This window comes from Sinocyclocheilus anshuiensis, unplaced genomic scaffold, assembly GCF_001515605.1.
Source record: "Sinocyclocheilus anshuiensis isolate Anshui unplaced genomic scaffold, SAMN03320099.WGS_v1.1 scaffold1880, whole genome shotgun sequence".
NCBI classification, from domain to species: domain Eukaryota; kingdom Metazoa; phylum Chordata; class Actinopteri; order Cypriniformes; family Cyprinidae; genus Sinocyclocheilus; species Sinocyclocheilus anshuiensis.
This window is the reverse complement of record NW_015555852.1, coordinates 439913-461466: the sequence shown is the minus strand read 5'-3', so window position 1 is coordinate 461466 and position 21554 is coordinate 439913. Positions and strand designations below refer to the sequence as shown.

Genomic DNA, 21554 nt, shown 5'->3' with positions numbered 1-21554 from the left:
ACAATTTATTTTTTTAATAAATTAAATTAAATTAAATTAATGCATTTAGCAGACGCTTTTATCCTAAGCGACTTACAGTGCATTCAGGCTATAATTTTTTTTTTTTACCAGTATGTATAGATAATAATAAACTATAAAAGTAATATTTTAGCACTTGTAGGAGTATTAAATTATGATGGTACCAGCATCTGCACGATTTTCATGTTTCATTTGCAAATAATCCTAAGATTTGCTGTGCTGCTTTTGATCTGCGAATCTACCTTATCTCACAGGAGCTGTGGGTTTCAGGCTCATTAATTATTCATCTACTCGTCATTATGGGTGGGGTTCCGGACCCGGAAGTCAGATGTTGCTGTTGAGTCACCCCTGACTGGTAATAGCCAGATAGCAGAAAACACCTAGAGATGAACCTGGAGAACTCGGCATCTTTGAACCATTCCAGACAGTGAATAAATGCGTTTTTCAATTAGGATATCACCTTGAGCGTTTGTGCTTTACTTTACAAGACTGACGTTTTATCAAAATGATGGAAGAAATTGACAGATTTCAAGTACCACCAGTAAATCCAGAGATGAAGCTGCTGGTAAGTGTCACTCTCACTACATGGAGAATAACAATGTGTACCTTTACAGGTCGTGGGAAATGACACTGTGTGAGAAGATAGTAATTCTGTATTACCTCAATTAACCTGGCTCACAAACGCTGGTACATTACCAGATGTCATCTAGGATCGGTAGGTTTATTTAGACAAAACCGATATATCCAACTATATGTTGATACTATGCCAGTTGTCATGGTACTGACATTAACTCAGTTGTGTTTAAATGTTCGTAAACCTGCCTTAATGAGACAAAATAAAAGCTCACACAAGTTATATATGTGGTATTATTTTTGACTGACAGAAATGGCTGTTTTTTATTAGGTGTCCGATTCGTGAATGTATCGTTCTTTTTGAATGGGAGCTTTTCAATGAATCGGTCTGCGCGTTTTATTCATTAATCGGATTGAATCAGTCCGACCCTCTATGAATCGGACCGGAAAAGGCGGTTATTGTTCAAATGAATCGCTAGAACCAAATTAATGAGCTCTCACTTGTATCATTTAAAGGGATAGTTCACCCAAAAATGAAAATTTGATGTTTATCTGCTTATCCCCAGGGCATCCAAGATGTAGGTGACTCTGTTTCTTCAGTAGAACACAAACGAAGATCTTTAACTCAAACCGTTGCAGTCTGTCAGTCTTATAATGGAAGTGAATGGGAATCACGGCTTTGAGAGTCAAAAAAACCTACACAAACAAAACCAAATTAAACCCTGCGGCTCGTGACGATACATTGATGTGTAAAGACACGAAACAATCGGTCTGTGCAAAAAAACTGAACAGTATTTATATCGTTTTTTACCTCTGATTCACCACAATGTCCGAACTGTCCTGAGCGCGTTCGCGTCTTCTTCTTCTTCTTGCTTTATGGCGGATCGCAGAATTATAAGTGCATTATAAGTATCATCACGAGCCGCAGGGTTTAATTTGGTTTTGTTTGTGTATGTTTTTTAACTCTCAAAGCCGTGATTCCCATTCACTTCCATTATACGACTGACATACTGCAACAGTTTGTGTTAAAAATCTCCGTTTGTGTTCTACTGAAGAAACAAAGTCACCTACATATTGGATGCCCTGGGGGTAAGCAGATAAATATCACATTTTCATCTTTGGGTGAACTATCCCTTTAAGTAATTATGTGAAATGAAGTTACTTTACAAAACCGAATAGCAAAAATGTTACAAATTAACTGCACTGGAATGTTCTTTTTGTGCCAATGTCAGGGCCACACGATGATACATCATTATTTTAAGCTGAAATTGAATTAGAATTTGTACATTAAATACAATTAAAAATAACATAACAGTTAGAATAATTTGTTAAATAAACACAATGCTGTAGAATTTAAGCACAAGGATGATAATTACAAACAATACAGGCCGGAAAGTACTTGACTTGAGTGGATTTGAACTCGTCAACCCAATCAGACAGTAGTAGCAGACACATACATCTTGAATTTCCTGAATGTCTTATTTGTTTCAGAGCTTGCGTAAACACATTGATTTCCAGGGAAGTAAATATGTTTTCATTCAGTTAGTAGGCCTGCATTATCTGGCTGGACTGAAGTGTGCACTTTAGAATATGCTGGATTGGTGAGATATGGCCTGGAGTGATAATGTCATTATTTTTTCATTGGCGCCCCACTATTCCCAAAGTGCCAAAGACCCAGCTGTTACCCTATACAACAAACTGTGCTTTCTCATGCTAATTCATTCTTCTGTGGGCAGAAAAGGACACAAACCCACTGCAACATGGCTCCTGTTTTTCAGAGAAGAAAACTCCTTCCTTTTACGGATTTAGTAGTTATTGGCTTTCTGATTTGTTGTACTCATCACCTTCGTCTATAGAGAGATGAAGATACAGTCTATTAGGTCACATAAATAATTAGAAGAAAAAAAAACAATGACTAATTTTAATTTCCAATTGACATGTGGATAAAATGAGGGCAGCAATGACAGTAAGCTGCCACAGTGCCAGAGTCAGTTTGCGGTGACTGTAATTTTGCCAAGTAGGCCGTTTTCCAGGATCAGCATCTTTTGTTGGTTCTAGAACAACATTCCTGTCAAACAAACATTGTCCTGACACAAAACCTAACCATTAAATACCCTGTAAATCAGTGGGAAATTTAAGTAGAAGAACCCATCCCATCCCTTTTAATCTGTTGGTTATTGTTGGTTATCTGATTAACCACTATCACCTGGTAGTCACCTTATGGATCATGCTTTGCTATGATTGGTCCAAAGTACATCTTGCCATATTATCCCACCAATCCTTTTCATTGCCTCAGCTGTGTTAGCATTCACTCATCTTCATCTCCTTCATCACCAACATGCCATATTGACATGATTGACATCCATATAAAGATCCTGGAGTTCAGATCATAAGGTCCCACATGATGCCATTAATCTATATTTAATCTAAAATCTTTACTGATGTTAAAAATTGACCTTCACATTGACATCCATTTTAAAGTCCTTGAGGACAAACATTAGTCCATGTGAGAGATTTAACACGAGACCTACAGGTGTACAGTGTTTTAATGGATTCGTCATAGTAATCTTGTTTTTTTTTCTTCTGTGGATGTGTTCTGCTCTAGATCAATGCAGACTTGCTTATGTGTTTCAGTTCCTATAGATTTCTGATCACTTTAATCTTGTGACAACAACGTTCTAAATCAGCTTTAAACAATGAGACCAGAGATTAGGGTTGCATCAGCTTGGGTTCTGTAGTGCTCTGAGGCTTCACTTCTCTTGGTTTTCTCCAGTAGATCTTGCATAAATTTCACAGGCAGTTGTTCATGTAGCTGGTGGAATATGCATGACTTTGATGATGTTCTTTGAGGTGTTGCTCTGAGATTTGTGTAGCCTATGTAGTCTAACAAAGGCTGTCTGGAAAGCTCAATAGCATTGGCTTACTCAACAGAGTTCTTTGTAGACCACAAAGTACAAAGACAGATAGCATTTTAAAATTTATGTTGATCTGAAGCATTATCTCCTTGCTTTGAAGGTGTGTCCTGATGCTCGAAAAAAATGAAAATTATATTGTGGACGAGCAACAGCTGGAGATAAAGATGAATGACAATGTACTTCATGCCCGGCATATGATTAGATGCTTCAAGAGCTTGATGGTATCCTGCTGGGCTATTACCCACAATCCCCCGCTGGTCTCTTTAGCTGGTGCTGAGCTTAAAGGGTTTGTGAGAGCCCTGCCAGGCCTACAGCTGGCACTATGCCACGACCGAACCAGTGGACAAAGAGGTTTCCTTCAACAACAAGTCTACTTCATGTTTGTTCCACAAGTGGATTTCTTTATGATACAGGTCATTTGTTATATCCAGTGACCCCTCCAAAGGTTTTAGCGTCATTTAGTCATCGCTAACATGAGCTAAGCATGTTTGTTTTGTTAATGTCAGACATTTGATATTGATATTGTTGATAGGTGGTTAGTGGAAAAGTACAAAAAAATTTTAATCTGTGTATCAGTGTTATTTTACTATTATTTATATAATATTATAGTAATGTGTATTTATAATAGTTTTAATTTATATGTAGTTTTCATTTTGATTGTAGTTTTAATAGTTTTGCTATGTGCTATATCCTTTTGTCTATTTCTATAATATAAATATTTCTATATAGCTTTTTAGTAGTCTCTCTCTCTCTCTCTCTCTCTCTATATATATATATATATATATATATATATTTATTGCTTTTATTATATAATATATATTCTTTATGTTCTAAATATTTTAATATCTATCTATCTATCTATCTATCTATCTGTCTATCTAATAAATGATGTAGCATTATGTAATCCTTTATGTTTTAGGATTAGGGGATCCTAGCAAGGGTGTCATCATGTTTGGGTGTCTGTGGCATCAAAAAGTTCAAAATGTTAAGTCCTTTCAGTATTGTGTAACACCATGCTGTATCTACTGATCACCAGACTGTCTTTTGGCAGTAGTTTGACACTTCAGTTAGTCATCTGGTGTGTCATGAACTGTACCAAAAACATAGCGTTGCTATAATCGCATGGCTCTAGTGGCTCACGATGACGGCCCCAAAGACTCAAATGGCCACATGGTGCGCATCCAATGAAGGCAGGCTTTTTTAGGTCATAATAGGCGCTCTGTTGGCAGAGGCAGCTTGGGTGTGCTCTCAACATTTCCTCCAACAAGCTCCCTCTGTTCTGCCTCTCCCCGTCTCGAGTGATGTCACAGAGCACTCAGACCCTACGTATTGAAGGCTGGAGCAACAAAACATGCCTGGTGTCATGCGAGCCAACTATGCAGGAAGTACCGGCCGGTTACTATGACAGCTAGAATCTCTCTCCTTCATCCATCTCTCAACCAAGCAGCTGTGCAGAAAAGAGGCTGTGGAGAAAAGAGGGTGTGAATTGGCCCAGACTTTGAGTAGTAATGAAGGCTTGAAAATTTTATATTGGACAACAAGACAGTAAGATTTGTCTATCCATCAGTCTAACTTTAGTGCAATTAGTATTGTGTATATTTCCAAAATAAATTTATTTTTAATAAATCTCAAGACTTACATATTTGAAGAGACCTTTGACTATTGATCATATTTTACTGGCCTGTCATACTTTTAATATTACGCTACAGATGTAGATGTTTTAAAGTTTTTTCCCCCCTAGAATTAAAAATAATTTTCTATCAAATATAAATTATATAATAAATGTATGTTTTTAATTATTATTTATTTATTTGCCATCACTACTATAGCCTATATAAAATAAAATAAAATAGATTTATTCAATATTGTTTTAAGGCAAGACATCCCAAAAAATAAACTAGTAGATTAATGTATTAATTTTTCATACTGCCCCATTGACTACATTAAGATTTGCAAGTTTTTCTTTTACAGTATTACAAGTTTCCTGATATTTACTGTTTAAATATGCAAATGATACATTATCTAATTAAATATGCACTAATTAGATAATACATTTCCAGAAGAGAAGTCTGAACATTGGATAAAGCCAGATTCAAAATTCTTTCATTTTGTTTCATTAGAGTTCAAGTTTTTTTTTTTACAGATGGAATTTTGGATATCTCTTTTTATCACTCCATGAATCAGAAAATACTGTCAACTGCCAGAAAAAATAATTTTGACCATGTTTTTAGGAATAAAATCTTGTATAAATTCAGACAAAATCGGGATTAATCTGATAACCAGTAACTTTACAGTACATTGGGAGTTTTCGACTGCACAGGCCCTACATCTATCTCTGCTCCCAGAATTGATAAGTTGCTGGAGCACAGCTGTGAAAGCAAATCTGAGACGTTTTGTGAGAGATGTATTAAAATGACCCGTTCTGGTGACAGCATGCTGACATTGTGCTGACTCGTGTTATTTTACTCAACCCCAGTAAAATCAACACCCTTGATACATGCCCTGCCTCTCCAGATGCCATTATTTACAACCAGTCTGATTTTTGCTGTCTATTTTTCATCAGCACACTGAGCATGGTTGGGGTTTTGTACCAGAGAGAGCCTTTCTACGTTACATTGTTTCAGATTTGGAAGGCTTTTCTAGATTTACACTCTTAATTCATATAGAAACACAGCTTTCTCAAAATCCATTTGCCAACTAGTCAATTTTGGAAATGTATAGTTTTGCATATTGCTAATATCTAGCGTCTGCACTTGGGAATGTAGTGTTGCATCTACTGATAAGTGTGATTGTGTTTTTGTCTCCATTAGTATTGTGTATATTTCCAAAATAAATTTATTTTTAATAAATCTCAAGACTTACATATTTGAAGAGACCTTTGACTATTGATCATATTTTACTGGCCTGTCATACTTTTAATATTACGCTACAGATGTAGATGTTTTAAAGTTTTTTCCCCCCTAGAATTAAAAATAATTTTCTATCAAATATAAATTATATAATAAATGTATGTTTTTAATTATTATTTATTTATTTGCCATCACTACTATAGCCTATATAAAATAAAATAAAATAGATTTATTCAATATTGTTTTAAGGCAAGACATCCCAAAAAATAAACTAGTAGATTAATGTATTAATTTTTCATACTGCCCCATTGACTACATTAAGATTTGCAAGTTTTTCTTTTACAGTATTACAAGTTTCCTGATATTTACTGTTTAAATATGCAAATGATACATTATCTAATTAAATATGCACTAATTAGATAATACATTTCCAGAAGAGAAGTCTGAACATTGGATAAAGCCAGATTCAAAATTCTTTCATTTTGTTTCATTAGAGTTCAAGTTTTTTTTTTTACAGATGGAATTTTGGATATCTCTTTTTATCACTCCATGAATCAGAAAATACTGTCAACTGCCAGAAAAAATAATTTTGACCATGTTTTTAGGAATAAAATCTTGTATAAATTCAGACAAAATCGGGATTAATCTGATAACCAGTAACTTTACAGTACATTGGGAGTTTTCGACTGCACAGGCCCTACATCTATCTCTGCTCCCAGAATTGATAAGTTGCTGGAGCACAGCTGTGAAAGCAAATCTGAGACGTTTTGTGAGAGATGTATTAAAATGACCCGTTCTGGTGACAGCATGCTGACATTGTGCTGACTCGTGTTATTTTACTCAACCCCAGTAAAATCAACACCCTTGATACATGCCCTGCCTCTCCAGATGCCATTATTTACAACCAGTCTGATTTTTGCTGTCTATTTTTCATCAGCACACTGAGCATGGTTGGGGTTTTGTACCAGAGAGAGCCTTTCTACGTTACATTGTTTCAGATTTGGAAGGCTTTTCTAGATTTACACTCTTAATTCATATAGAAACACAGCTTTCTCAAAATCCATTTGCCAACTAGTCAATTTTGGAAATGTATAGTTTTGCATATTGCTAATATCTAGCGTCTGCACTTGGGAATGTAGTGTTGCATCTACTGATAAGTGTGATTGTGTTTTTGTCTCCAGGATCCTGCAGCAACGTCCACTTTGGAGGCTGAAACAGGAACGAGAGAATCAGAGTCAGTCGCCATCAACTACAAGCCCTCTCCGCTGCAAGTGAAGATAGGTAAGGCACTTTCTCATTCAGCCAGTGATCTGAATAACATGCCATATCATCACCAGTGTAATTTGTCCATTTGAGTGTAAAAGGGGAAGTTGTGGCCTAATGGTTAGAGAGTCGGACTCGTAATCCAAAGGTTGCGGGTTCGAGTCTCGTACCGGCAGGGATTGTAGGTGGGGGGAGTGAATGTACAGCGCTCTCTTCCACCTTCAATACCATGACTGAGGTGCCCTTGAGCAAGGCACCGAACCCCCAACTGCTCCCCGGGCGCCGCAGCAAAAAATGGCTGCCCACTGCTCCGGGTGTGTGTTCACGGTGTGTGTGTTCACTGCTGTGTGTGTGCACTTTGGATGGGTTAAATGCAGAGCACTAATTCCTAGTATGGGTCACCATACTTGGCCACATGTCACGTCACTCACACTCACTCACTTTAAAAACGACTGGATTGATTTTCCCACTTGATACTGTGATTGTGAAGCATACGGTTTGGAGCGAGAGCTAAGAAGCGATTAGCAGTAGGCCGTGTGAAATGGATGACTGTGGTTTTCAATAAGCAGGAGTGTAATGAGTCTTCAAATCTGAATGTTTCTCTCAGATAAAGTAACTACAGCTTTTCAAATACAATTGTGGAGCTTTCTTTTTCTACAAGGAAATTTGAAATATGAGCAAAATTAATTTCTGTGTAAATTGCAAAAAAACTCATGTCATTTGTTGCACCCAAATAGTCATCCATATTTTTGACCATCTTTTTGAATATTAAAAAGTTTTAATGCTCAATTTCATTTGAAGCAATCTACTTTGTGTAACATTTAATAATTTAATAATGAATGTAATAATTTAATAATCATTTGGAATTTGGTATAATGGAAAACGTATACATTTATAATAAATAGCCGTTATATCATTTATCAACCATAACATTAAAATAATTATTGGCAGTCTGTTTACCAAAAAACAAACAAACCAAAAAAGTTGTATTTTACATACTATTACAGTATTTATCAATATTATTTTATTTTTATATTTTTGTTTTAATTTTAATGTTTACGTTTGATTAATTTTGCTGCACTTTTGTTATTTTTACATTTCTATTTAGCTTTAATTTATTTTTATTTCAGTTTTAGTCATTTTAGTACTACAAATTATTGTTATATATGTATATATGTTAGTTGCCAAAACAACAATTAATTTTTTTTGTTGAAGTTTTTCACCTGATATGTATATTTTATATTATTACAGCTGAATTTCAATTATGTAAAGCAATTTTTTAATAATTTTAGTCTTAGTTAACAGTAACAACACTGCAACCATAACTTTAAAATTATTATTGGCCATCAATATTATCCCAACAACAACAAAAAAAATATAATCCCCCCATAAAAAAAAAAAAGAATCTTTGAGGGGTAGAAATAAAGTCCATTTCCCCCCCCCCCCCCAAAAAAAAAAGACAATTGCACTGTTTCATTGGCTGAATGATTGACACACATGTGGTTGCTTATTTAAAATATTGATTATTAGTCCTTTTCTCCTCAAGTATCAGGAAAAAACCAGCCTGGGTCTGTTCACGCCGCTTTCTGTTGAGTTGCGCTCGGTTAGGGCATCCAGAAGTACAGCAGTTGCTGTTGTTAATGAAACTTCACTTTACAGTCCTCCCTCTGACAGCCTTATTACTTATAGCACCGCAGAGAAATCTTCCACACACACATGCAGGCCAGTGTGTGTAAGTCACGCAGAAGTCAAGCTTCACGCCTGAAGAAACTGTTCTCCAGCCAGAGAACCACGCAGAATGGAGAATATTAATAAGACTGTAGTCTCAACCCATAATAAAACTTTGTGTGTTGCCATGGTATTTATCTGGATTCAGCAGAACACAATCAAAGCGTAACTGCAGTTATAAATGTATGCAAGGAAGGCAGTCTTCAGTATGCAAATGGCTATGAGACTGAAGACCAATGCAAATATTACGATCACACCATCACTATTGGTTACGTTTTGAATGCTGAACGTTCTATCAATGTAAGTCAATAGGAGATTTATAAAATGTCATTTGTTTTCATTTTGTTCTTTCGTTAGAGAAACAGCGAGAGCTTGCGAGGAAGGGCTCGATGAAGAACGGAACTAAAACAAATGTATGGCCTCATAATAATGGTTGATTTGTTTAGTACATTAAAATATGAACAGCAACAACATCAAATCCTATAAACAGCAGCTTTATATGAAGGCTTTACAGTCTATGAATGTTAATTAGTGTTAGTGCAGTGTGTATGAGGACTTCTGCCATCCCACCGGTCCCTAGTGCCCTGTCAGGATTAGTTCAAATGCAAGGACCCATCCGCAGGCCTGGTTTAGAGCATAGCTTTAGGCCTGAAGATTAGCTGCACACAGGCCTGCTTGCTTTAAAAGCCTGAGGGCCATAGATTAACTTAAGCTTTTGTCCCAGAGAAGACGAACAAAAGATGTCTAGCGCCGGCTATGGAGAAAAATAACGTTATGGCCAGAACAAGGTGAGGTTTGGTCCACTCTCATTTTCATGAGAAATAACTTCATTAAAAACTACTTTCTTACAAAACCTACAAGTAGTTCTTAATGTAACAGGGTTTGATAATGTTAAACTCAGCCATGCCTCTTATTTATTTGATTTCCCTTGCCAGATTTGTCCTAGTACTTATTGATCTGGGAAAAGTGGATATTAAAATGAAAGGTTAATAGATAAAAATAAAACCAAAAAATGCTGCCTTTGTTTTTGAAGGTTTATAATAATGAGAGAGATATAATTTAGATAATATTGGGCTATATTTATATTACTGGTATTGTGCCTGTGTATAAAAAAAATGAAGAACGTTTTGGATTTTTATCATTTGATTTTTGTTATAAAATTGTATCTTATCATTAGTTGTTTACAATCTGATTTTAGATATTTTTTTCTTTTAATTAAAAAAATATATACACACACTATATTATTATGCAGATTTTTTTCTTAAAAATAGTATTAAAGAAAAATGTATCTAGTATGATAAAAAAAGAGCTGTTTTTTTCCCCCACATACGCATGACCGGAAGGAGCGGAAGCGGTCGACTGTGGCATAATTAAAGCTCCACTGCTTTCGAGCCGTGTGTCGCGCTCGTTCAGCGGCCTCGTTTCGCTTCGACGGCTTTCAGCCTCACCCTGCTTCATTCTACTACGTTAATAAATCATTAGCTCATCCATGAACATGATTTCTGCCCGAGTCCCGTCGGATTGCTTCGGCTGTGGGGATGAAGACCACAACTCCCATGATTCCACACTCAGTCACAGCGTCATCAAACTATGCCTTTGTCTCTTTGTTTATTTTGAATACGCGCCCTCCAGCGCAAAATTACATATTGTGCCTTTAATATTCAAGCATAGATGTATAAGCATAGATGTTTGATTGAACTGGTCTGACAGTCTCTTCCATTTGTCCTACTTTCATTACAGGTTGGTTGTCCCTAATAAAGGCTATTCATCCTTAGACCAGAGTCCAGATGAGAAGCCACTTGTAGCACTGGACACTGACAGGTATTCACACGAAAAACTTCATTCTATTATTCTCAGGGAAGTGCTCTAGAAATCTTTTGTGAATATTTCAGAATGCTTCACTTCAAGGGAAGGATTAGGATGTATCAAACGACGAGAGATGGAAATAAATCCTCTAATTAAAGCTTTGTGTCATTTTCCTAGCCAGCCACCTCCATCAAAAAAGGACCTGACATTTAATTAAAATACCAACTCATTTTAAAGTGACTAAAGAATCAACATTTGCTTTTGCAAAAAAATAAAAATAAATACAATTCTCATCCATCACAGCAGAGACTCTCATTAAATATGAACAAAATTGTCTAGAAAGGCAGAAGCAAGTCTCATTACCTGGTTCAGTTTGCAGTATCTTTTATAATATTGTCTCTTTAGGGAGCACTTTCACTTTCTTTTGTACATTTTTTCCTCTTTAAGTTAACGAATGTTGTAAAAGTTTCTGAGGCCAAAAATGTAATTTGTTTTTAATTGATTATTAACATAATTTTTAATCATTTATTTTCACATGACCATTGTCCACCCGCTCTCTGATTATAATAATTAAACTGACTTTTTTCAGTACCTTTAATATTTACACTGCCATTCAAAAGATTGGGGTCAGTATGATTTTTTGAATATGTCTCTTATGCCAAGGCTGTGTTTATTTAATCAAAAATACAGTAGAAACATAATATTGTGAAATATTATTACAATTTTTAATTAACAGATCTATTTCAATATATTTAAAATTGTATTTTATTTTTGTGATGGCAAAGCTGAATTTTCAGCAGCCATTACTCCATTCTTCAGTGTCACATGATCCTTCTCAAGAAACTTTTTTTTTATCAATGTTTAAAACAGTTGTGCTGCTTAATATTAATATAATCTGCTTAATAATTTAATGCATACTTGCTTATGCTCACTGTGTGTTTTGCAGCTTCATTTTCATAATTAGAATGACTTTGTTTCAGAAAATAGTGGAAAACACCGTTTTTGAATGATATGGTTCCAATGATATGGAATGATTAATGTGTTAATGCGCACCTTAAAATGAAAATTTTGCCACCATTTACTCACCTTTCACTTGTTCCAAACCTGTATGAGTTTCTTTTGAACACAAAGAAAGATATTTTGAAGAATGTCGGTAACCAAACAATTGACTGTAGCTGTTGACTTCCACTGTTTGGTTTCCAATATTCTTCAATATATCTTCTTTTGTGCTCAACAGACGAAAGACACTCATACAGGTTTGGAACAACTTGAGGGTGAGTCAGTTAAGACAGAATTTTCATATTTTAGTGAACTATCCCTTTAAGCATTCCGGACTATGACATGCTCTTAGTGCAGAGTCACCATTAGCAGTGTAATTCTGGCCTGGATTTGTCTTGTCTCTAAGTTTCCAGTCCTGAGAGTTGGAAAAAAGCAAGAAAACATGTTTGTTGACAGAAGTCCAAAGCACTTGAAATCATCGGTGTCGTTTGTGTAGCCTACACCCTTCTGTAATGAGATGTGTCACAGTATGTGTTCAGCCATAATAGCGTGGTTGCTGTTCAGTTCAGATGATCAGGCACAGCGTGCAGTGTCTCACACAGATGGGTCTCTTAACTTAATGCTTTCTGTGCTGCCAGCTGTCTGTGACCTCAGCTGCCTGCAGTTGTGATTAAGTCATGTTTTAGATCACCCATCCTTCATTGTCTCTCTCTTTCTGTTTTTCCATTTCAGCCTCGCTGTATGTAGCACTCATTCCCTGACATTTAGTACGTACACCCACTGTCTGTCACATGCTCAGGCGCTTTGTCCATCACATGCTTGTACTAGTTGCTGTCATACTCATTCCTGGAGCGCTCAGCTTCATTAAAACAACTTGTAATTACCGCAGCAATCAGCAGAAGGCTCCAGATTGTCGCTGTTGATTTTTCCTGATAAATTAATTGGGCTGAAATGTCATCTTCACATTTTTCTCTCTCTCTTGCTGTACTGTGACTAAATAGAATCTCTTTTGTATTTATAAAAATGTGTCTAATATTACTAGAAACATTATAGGCAGAATACACGTTGAAAAATAAATTAGGGGAATCAACATTCAATATGGAAGCTATATTTGATATACCTAAACAGATCTTTGTTGAATCAAAAAACAGTTTGCAGTTTTTGAGTTTTGAGTTTTTTTTAAGTGAGTCATTGAATTGCTGCAGAAGGGCTGATTTCATTGGTCTGTGGCTGTTTATCTGAAATTAAGGTGCTCATTTGTGACTGTGTACTTCCTGTTGTTTTTTTTAGTGACGATGACTTTGATATGTCCAGATATTCATCATCTGGATATTCCTCAGCCGAGGTGAGATGTCTAAATGACCAGGTACTTATGCAATGAAATAAAGCCACTTAATTAAGTATTTTAACCCTTTGCCATCTCATTAGACTTACACTTGTCTCTACAGTACATAGTTAAAATAAATCAACTGCTAACTGAGTAGAAACTTAGCCAATATTTATTTTATTTTACTATTTTTATTTTATATTTTGTTTATTTTTGCATTGTTTTATTTTATTTTATTTTGTAGTTTAGTTTAGTTAAGTCATCACATCTTTTCTAAAGTGGCATTGTATAATATAATGTTTTAAAGGTTCAGTTCACCCAAAAATATATAAATTTTTTTGGTAGATTATATTATTTAAAATATTTTAAATTCTCTGATAACTACTGTAACCATTTTGTTAAATTTTTGCCACAGCAAATAAACCAAGACTTAAACATCCAGCTGCTGAAGGATGGCTACCGATTGGACGAAATCCCAGATGATGAAGACCTTGATCTCATCCCCCCTAAATCAGTCAACCCCACCTGCATGTGCTGCCAAGCCACTTCCTCCATAGCCTGTCAAATTCAGTAACCCCTCCTGTCCCAAGTCTGTGAGTTAAGCTCACAGTTAGCACTCTCAGCATAGATTAACTACTAAAGAACTTAAAAACAATAGAATGGGTGTATTAAAATGAACATAAAATAGGGAAAAATAATGAATGAAAATGCACATGTAACTGTCTTTGGTTCCTCCTATGGTAGGACGTGAGTATCATCACCAGAGGGCACTAGAATTAGGTGTGTATATAAATGCATGGTGCAACATTAGAAGAATACAGCTCTTTTAAAATGGAACAAAAATGAACATTTCACACTACAGACTTCTCAGTAACCTTCAGTTTTCCCAATGTTTTTGTCTTAAATACCCTCGCAGTCCATCAGGAAGGGCCCCTTTACACCAAATCAGAAATGTTTTCCTTTTCACTTATATAATACGTATTTAAAAATGATTAATTTAAAGAGTAAGAGTATCTTTTGGCAGCCCTAATGATTTTATTTTTATTGAAACTCAGTTTCTGTTTTATAGGTTTATCAAAGCAAAATCAACGGGGTTTTTTTTTTTTTTTCTTTTTTGTAAATGACTGCTCTAGAACATTTGCCTTTGTTTAACTGATGCTTCTGATGTTATTAGGACAGATGTGTTTGTTTTGTAATGAAAGGGAGTGTATAGTGACCAGGTGAATTTGTTTCTCAGATCATTTACATTGCAGATGTACGTATTAATATATTATATGTAGCTTTGTAGCAAACACTAATAAAGTAATTCTCTTAAATTGAGATATCCATACAGAAGACACCGATCTGCTACGAAATTGACAGCAGATGTAATTGTTAAGTCAGGGAATTTCATTGAATAATTGAGATGTGTTTACTAAGAGACTTTATTTTTTTGAACATATTCTATTGTGTTCAGTGTTTCGGTCAGTGTTGCTGTACACAAACCCAACAGTTAAACTGGATTAAAGGAACTTAAATGTTAGTTTTCAAAGATAAACTAAAAATGTACCTCGACATAAGACACAAGATAATTCAGTACAGTATTCATCATTTCTGAGAGCTCTTTGTTTTGAGAATTGTTGCAATGTATTAGGAGGGGAAGAAAGCTTGTATTGATTTACTTATAGATAATAGCAGCTGCCAGATACATGTCCCATAATCTGTGTCCTTAACAGGACAAAAATTCTATCAATTCTGTTCATCCGATTTCTGTCAGAATGCACAAAATGTGTTGTTTCTTTATTTTAAAGATGGAAAGGTCATGAAATGCTTATAGCCAGCATTCAAAATGTTGCCAGAAATCAATTTGACACTTTTGTGCTCTCGTCTTTATAGCAATTAGAAAGTGCAGTACCATTTTGTCCGACATTAAGTGTAGTACTCTGGAACAGGATACTCTGCATTTGCTGTTTCGCTTCAATTTGATGCCTTCCCTTACAAATGTCTTTATAAATTCATCTCAGCTGTTTGAGTCAGTGGCCAAATCTATATTACTTCTGTTAAATACAACAACAACACTACAACACTCAGAGTATGAAGGTCTTTGCATCGATTTGAAGATTGTACTGTTCTCTACATTATTTCTGTTTTCTTTTTGTCATGCAACAGTTGTTTATTTTGTACAACTTACAGAGCACCTTATCGTCTTGCGTGTACATTGTCACCCAGTTGCCATTGCCAGCTGTAATTAAATGCCATTGTTTTGTCATGCAACAGTTTTTTATTTTGTACAACTTACAGAGCACCTTATCGTCTTGCGTGTACATCGTCACCCAGTTGCCATTGCCAGCTGTAATTAAATGCCATTGCACCAAGCACATAACCTAGTAACACTCCAGTTTTCATCTGATGCGAGAGAATTTATGAAGGGAGATTACAATATAATAGTATAATAATCTAATATTTCATGTTTTATACACAACTGTTCAAAAGTTTGAGGTCAGTAGGATTTTTTTTTTTCTAATAGTTTAGTAGTGTTTTTTTTTTTTTCAACAAAAATGCATTAATTTGGCAGTGACAGCTGTAATTAAATGCCATTGCACCAAGCACATAACCTAGTAACACTCCAGTTTTCATCTGATGCGAGAGAATTTATGAAGGGAGATTACAATATAATAGTATAATAATCTAATATTTCATGTTTTATACACAACTGTTCAAAAGTTTGAGGTCAGTAGGATTTATTGTTTTCTAATAGTTTAGTAGTGTTTTTTTTTTTTCAACAAAAATGCATTAATTTGGCAGTGAAGACATTTATGGTGTTAAAATATTTCTGTTTCAAATCAATGCTTTTCTTTTGCATTTTCTATTCATTAAAATCCTAAAAAAATAAACATTGTTTCCACAAAAATATTAATCAGTATAACTGTTTTCAATGGAAGCTTGTTTCAGCCATGCCATAAAACAATTATCGTATAAGTCAGACATTTTTTTTCATGCAATTCTGACTTTTTTCTTTGCAATCTCAAGTTTATTTCCCTCAGTTCTGGCTTTTCTTCTCAGAAAGTCCGAATTGTGAGATACAAACTCAGAATTGCGAGGAAAAAGTCTGAAATGTGAGTTTTTAAAAAAAATCCTGTGGCAGAAACAAGCTTCCACAGTTTTCAACATTGCCATCAATGAATTACTTTTTAAAATATATTAAAATAGAAAACAGTTATTTTATGTTGTAAAAATATTTTACAGTATTACTGTTTTTACTGTATAAATTCTGTCTTGGTGAGTATTAGAGACTTTCAACAACATTAAAAAATATTACCGACCCCAAACTTACACGGTAGTGTAGATCTGATGTATGAATTGACAAGCTTTTTGTTTTGATTATTGTGGATCGGTGTATCATTTTGAAACTCCTTCAGAACAGTATGCGGTTACATATTTTCTTTTTACTGCTTTTCATATGGATACAAAATGCAACAATGCAAACTCCCCAAACCTATATCCCTAAATGCTTACATTTTTATTGTTGTATTGATATGCAGGCAAGTATTTCATACTACACTGCCATATAGAGGTGCATTCACTCAGTATTTTTGTGTATTTCATGGTGTCATTGACACCAGCATGAGCATTACACAAACGTTTTCATTTGCCAATGCCATTGTTAATTTATTCCACAAGGGAAAATGTCCACTTTTGGCCATGTTTCAGTGGTATAGTCCTTAGCGTAGCACAAACCTACAAAATGCCTGTTCAATAGACTTACCTTATATGTACAGTAGATGGAGAATTCGGTGAGTTCGGAAAGGTCTCTTAAGCCTGCCATTTCTAAGCTGTCATGGTACTTACAGATGCGCTGTACGACTGACTGATCTGTGTAGTGATGAATGAAGATGTCTGTCATCCCCTGTGCCTCTGCTTTGGTTCTTTGGTTCAAGATACACTCTGTTGTGTAACACCTAATAGAGATTGTCCGCTTTCTGTTACTACACATAAGTAGACTATGCCTTAAGTCAAGCTATACAATGGTTCATGTTATTTATTGCCGGTGGTATGTTTTTAATTTATTGATATACAGGATTTTTTTTTACATTTTGTTCTATTTTCTTTCCTACAATTTTTCCCTCTGCTGTCGATAAATATGATTGTAAAGACATGAACAGTTTCCATGCCAGTATTTAACAATGTTGTTCTGTGTAGTGAATCATATCAGTAAATACAATTACAGTAAATTACAATTGCAACACCCTTGTCTTGTGTATTTTTATGCATATGTATGCTACCAGAAAAAAGTTTTGACTCATTGACAGAATTTATATACTGAATTTGAATATGAATTAGAAAAATGTTTATGAAATAAAATTGTATTTGTTTCAAGTATATTTAAAATACATTTATTATTGTTGTTGGTGTTATTATTATAGCAGATAGTGAAAAAAGCAGCCAGCAAGTATCCAGCAAACATATCAGCCACTCTGAAGAAGGTCAAATATAAAATAGTTTTGGTCACACATTTATTTCACAGTTCTGGTGATATGAGTATTATTTTATACTAATAAAAAGAAACGGTAATAAAACGATGAGTAGGTGTGTCACAACTTTTGACTGGCTCTTTCCTGTATTCAACCATATTTCTTTCAATTCTGAGGTTTAGACTTCAGTGACAAGAAATTGTAACAACTGGAAAGGGGTGCAGAAGTGTAGATTGTGTGGAATTGGAGGAGAAGACTAATTAGCCTGGTTTATTCCTGTCTGGGCCAGATGGTGCACTAGGCTTACTTACAGGCCTCTCTAAGCCTTGTCCCGGCCATGCTTCGGACATCACATCCTGCTCAGAGCACAAGACAGATCGTTCTTCCACACTGAGGAAGATCGAACGTAGATTTTGGGTGAGTTCCAGTCTTAAACTAGGACCATGTTGGGCCAAGTTCTGCTATGATATTTTATTACATCTACTGTTCTTTTAATCAAGTTTTACGCATGGCAGCAAATTTCATTATAATTAGCCTAATGATGTGAAGTGCTAAGGTTGTAGTCGATACTCAGCGATTATTGTTATTGCTCATTACATTGTGTCCATATTCTGCATGATTAAAAAACGTACACCATGCATAATATTGGATATTTTTGATAAAAATGGCTTTTTGCTTTTAGATGAATTGCTATTTGTGATTAAAACTAATTCTGGCATTTAATAGTTTATTTGTTTGTAAATGTCAATATTTGAAATATATTTTTGTGCCTGATTATTCTATAGATCGGGGATTTGCAAACCGTACAGGCCCAGAAACTGCCAATTTAAAATACATTTTTGATATTTTAAAATATTATTTAAACATAATTATTGCAGTTAAGTTAATTTTATACACGTTAAAGTTCATTCAAGTAGTTAGTAATGTCTTGAAATGTCTATAGATTTTATTATAAGTGTGTACGGACACTCAGCAGTCCATGGATTCTAAGGATTCTTGGAAAAAATAGGTTTATTGTTCTTTTTAATATTTCATCTTGCATTTTTCATAGATGTCTTTTGGTGGACTCAGATGTGGGGGGTCAGCATGACTCTTCAAACCTGGAAAGTGGCGGCACTTCTGCTGCTGTCAGTGCATCTCCTGCATGCGTCTGCCCTGCCGGCTGCATCCTCCTATGAGTTCATCGCATACAGGATGCAGCAATACAATTTACATCAGGACAAACATGGTAACACACCACAGTTTAAAGGCATAGTTCACACAAAAAAATGATAATTTTTTCCAAAATATCATATATTTATGTTCCACAGAAAAGAAAAGTTATACAGGTTTGGGATGACATGAGAGTGAGGAAAATGATCATAACATCATTTTTTATTTTTAGGTTAAATATCAATTTCAATTATAAAATAATTATAAACATATATTTAAGTCTACAGTGGTGCATTTACAACGCATCATTTGCAAATTTCTTTATTTGTATGGGTTATGGATAAGAAGAATAAAAAGTGAAAAAGAAATTGAGTTTTAATCCCATTTTGTGCAAAAATACACTCGGTCAAAAGTTTGGAATAATTAATTATTTATTTTATTATTTTTTTATGCTCACCAAAGCTGTATTTATTTAATAAAAAATACAGTAAAACAGTATTTTTGTGAAATAATTTATTTTCTTCAGCAAGGATGCCTTATATTAGTCAAAAGTGACAGCAAAAACATTTATAATGGTACAAAAGATTTCTATTTCTATTGTTAAACTTTCTATTCATCAAAGAATCCACATAAAATCAAGCAGCAAATGTTTTCAACACTGATAATAAAAAGTACCATTGTTAATAACTGAGCACCAAATCAGTATATTAGACTGGAATAATGGCTGCTAAAAAATCTGCTTTGCCAACACAGGAATAAATTACATTTTTAAAATATTAAAATAGAAAACGGTTATTTAAATTGTAATACAATTTTATAATATTGCTGTTTTTCCGGTAGTTTTGATCAAATAAATGCAGCCTTGGCGAGGATTAGAGACTTGAGCATAAAACCTTTTAAAACCATACAATTGTAATGATTCCAAACTTGTGACTGGTAGTTTACAAGTCAAAAGGTTATTGTTCATATTACTTCCAGCTCATTTGTCAGACTGAAAATGTCAAGTCAAGCACAATGCATTGTGGGAAACAGGCAGTATGTTATTTCAAACAATGCTGAATTCAGAATCACATACTACTTGTACTAATCCTGCCATAGAAAGACATGATAAAAATAGTAAGAGCAGTATACTAGTATGTGATTCTGAATTCAGCAATAGCCATGATGTCTTTTTAATAATGCCAAACCACAGAATTGAACTTATTCTGAAATCCTTACTGATTTAGCAATATGTGAAACACACCACTGGAAAATCTCATTTCTTGATTTAATTAAGAATGCACTGCTTTATGGTGGCCGAATCTCAGGTCCTGCAGAAGGAGACCCTCATGTACAGTATGTGGTCCCAGAGGACGACCAGCTGCTCTGTATGAATGAAGAAGTCACTCAGGCTGCAGCAACTAAGTCTGCTTCTGCACTAGTGAGAGGTGAGAGGGATGCTACAGAGTACCAGCAGTCATAAAATGTAAGATTTATGTATTTGAATTGGATATAAAAAATTATTTTCATTTGAATGACACTTTTTTAACATAAAAATAAACTGTCAGTCATACATGAAACAGGAAAGAGATTTCTGCATTTAAAAAAAAAAAGGCATTGTTTATTATTAACTTTGCATCTATTTGATTTTATTTAAATATTTAAATATATTTTTAAAATGTTTTAGAATTAGCATAATTCTGTCCAAATAGCATAATTTAATCTGTTAAAAAGTATGAAAATGGTTAAAATATGATATGGAACAAGCAATATTCAATTAAAATGAAATATAAAAATTTTCAGTTGATAAATATATAAACCTGGTTATTGTGTATTTAAAGCAAATTCCGTTTATTATTACTATTACAGAAATCTTACCTGTTTCATTTATGTATGACTGACAAACATGCATCACATTAAGTTTATTCGTTTTTAGTTTTTTTTTTAGTTTCTTGGTTAGATTAAAACCATGCAACCCAAATGGAAATTATAAATGTAATTTGAATACATAAATCTTAAAAGACTCTAGACCTACATATTTTTGAGTGTACTAAGTGCTATACTAAGTAAATATTCATATAAGCAGATTTACTGTAAATTTTAAGCCATGTGAATCAACTTTCTTTTTTTCTCAGTTCTCTGTATATCATCACTGCCACCGCTTTCCAAATATTAGTGAACAACAACTCCCCCTTCAAGCCTATTACCGATACCACCATCATTACTTCAGAGGTGAGAATGACAGCTGGCCACACACAGCAACTCTATCCTTTTCTGTAAAACCTAATAGTGTTGGGCTATAATTAAACCTGTCAGTCAAGTCGATTTATTGCTTCATTTCAAGGGAGTACTTCCTGGAGCTGGAGAAGACCCACCCACTATTGTAATTATGGTCCATTATGACTCATTTGGTCTTGCTCCTGTAAGTCACCACAAACACACACACACACACACACACACACACACACACACACACACACACACACACACAGAC

The 21554-nt window shown here is 34.6% G+C and overlaps 1 protein-coding gene and 1 long non-coding RNA gene across 2 annotated transcripts in view; both read left to right on the top strand.

The window, feature by feature from the left end:
• Nucleotides 1–335: 335 nt before the first annotated feature.
• LOC107675634 (protein FAM219A-like) lies at nucleotides 336–15712 on the top strand. The gene is made up of 7 exons (XM_016470044.1): nucleotides 336–583; nucleotides 7537–7636; nucleotides 9704–9778; nucleotides 10095–10134; nucleotides 11087–11167; nucleotides 13442–13496; nucleotides 13894–15712. Exons 1-7 carry the CDS (start codon nucleotides 524–526, stop codon nucleotides 14050–14052), a joined length of 570 nt encoding a protein of 189 aa, XP_016325530.1. The 5' UTR covers nucleotides 336–523; the 3' UTR covers nucleotides 14053–15712.
• A 5487-nt stretch (nucleotides 15713–21199) lies between these two features.
• Nucleotides 21200–21554, top strand: part of LOC107675635 (uncharacterized) — a 2552-nt gene continuing 2197 nt past the window's right edge. Inside the window, exons 1-2 of the long non-coding RNA XR_001632614.1 lie at nucleotides 21200–21292; nucleotides 21405–21482. This is a non-coding gene — a long non-coding RNA (uncharacterized LOC107675635). The remainder of the gene's footprint in view (nucleotides 21293–21404; nucleotides 21483–21554) is intronic.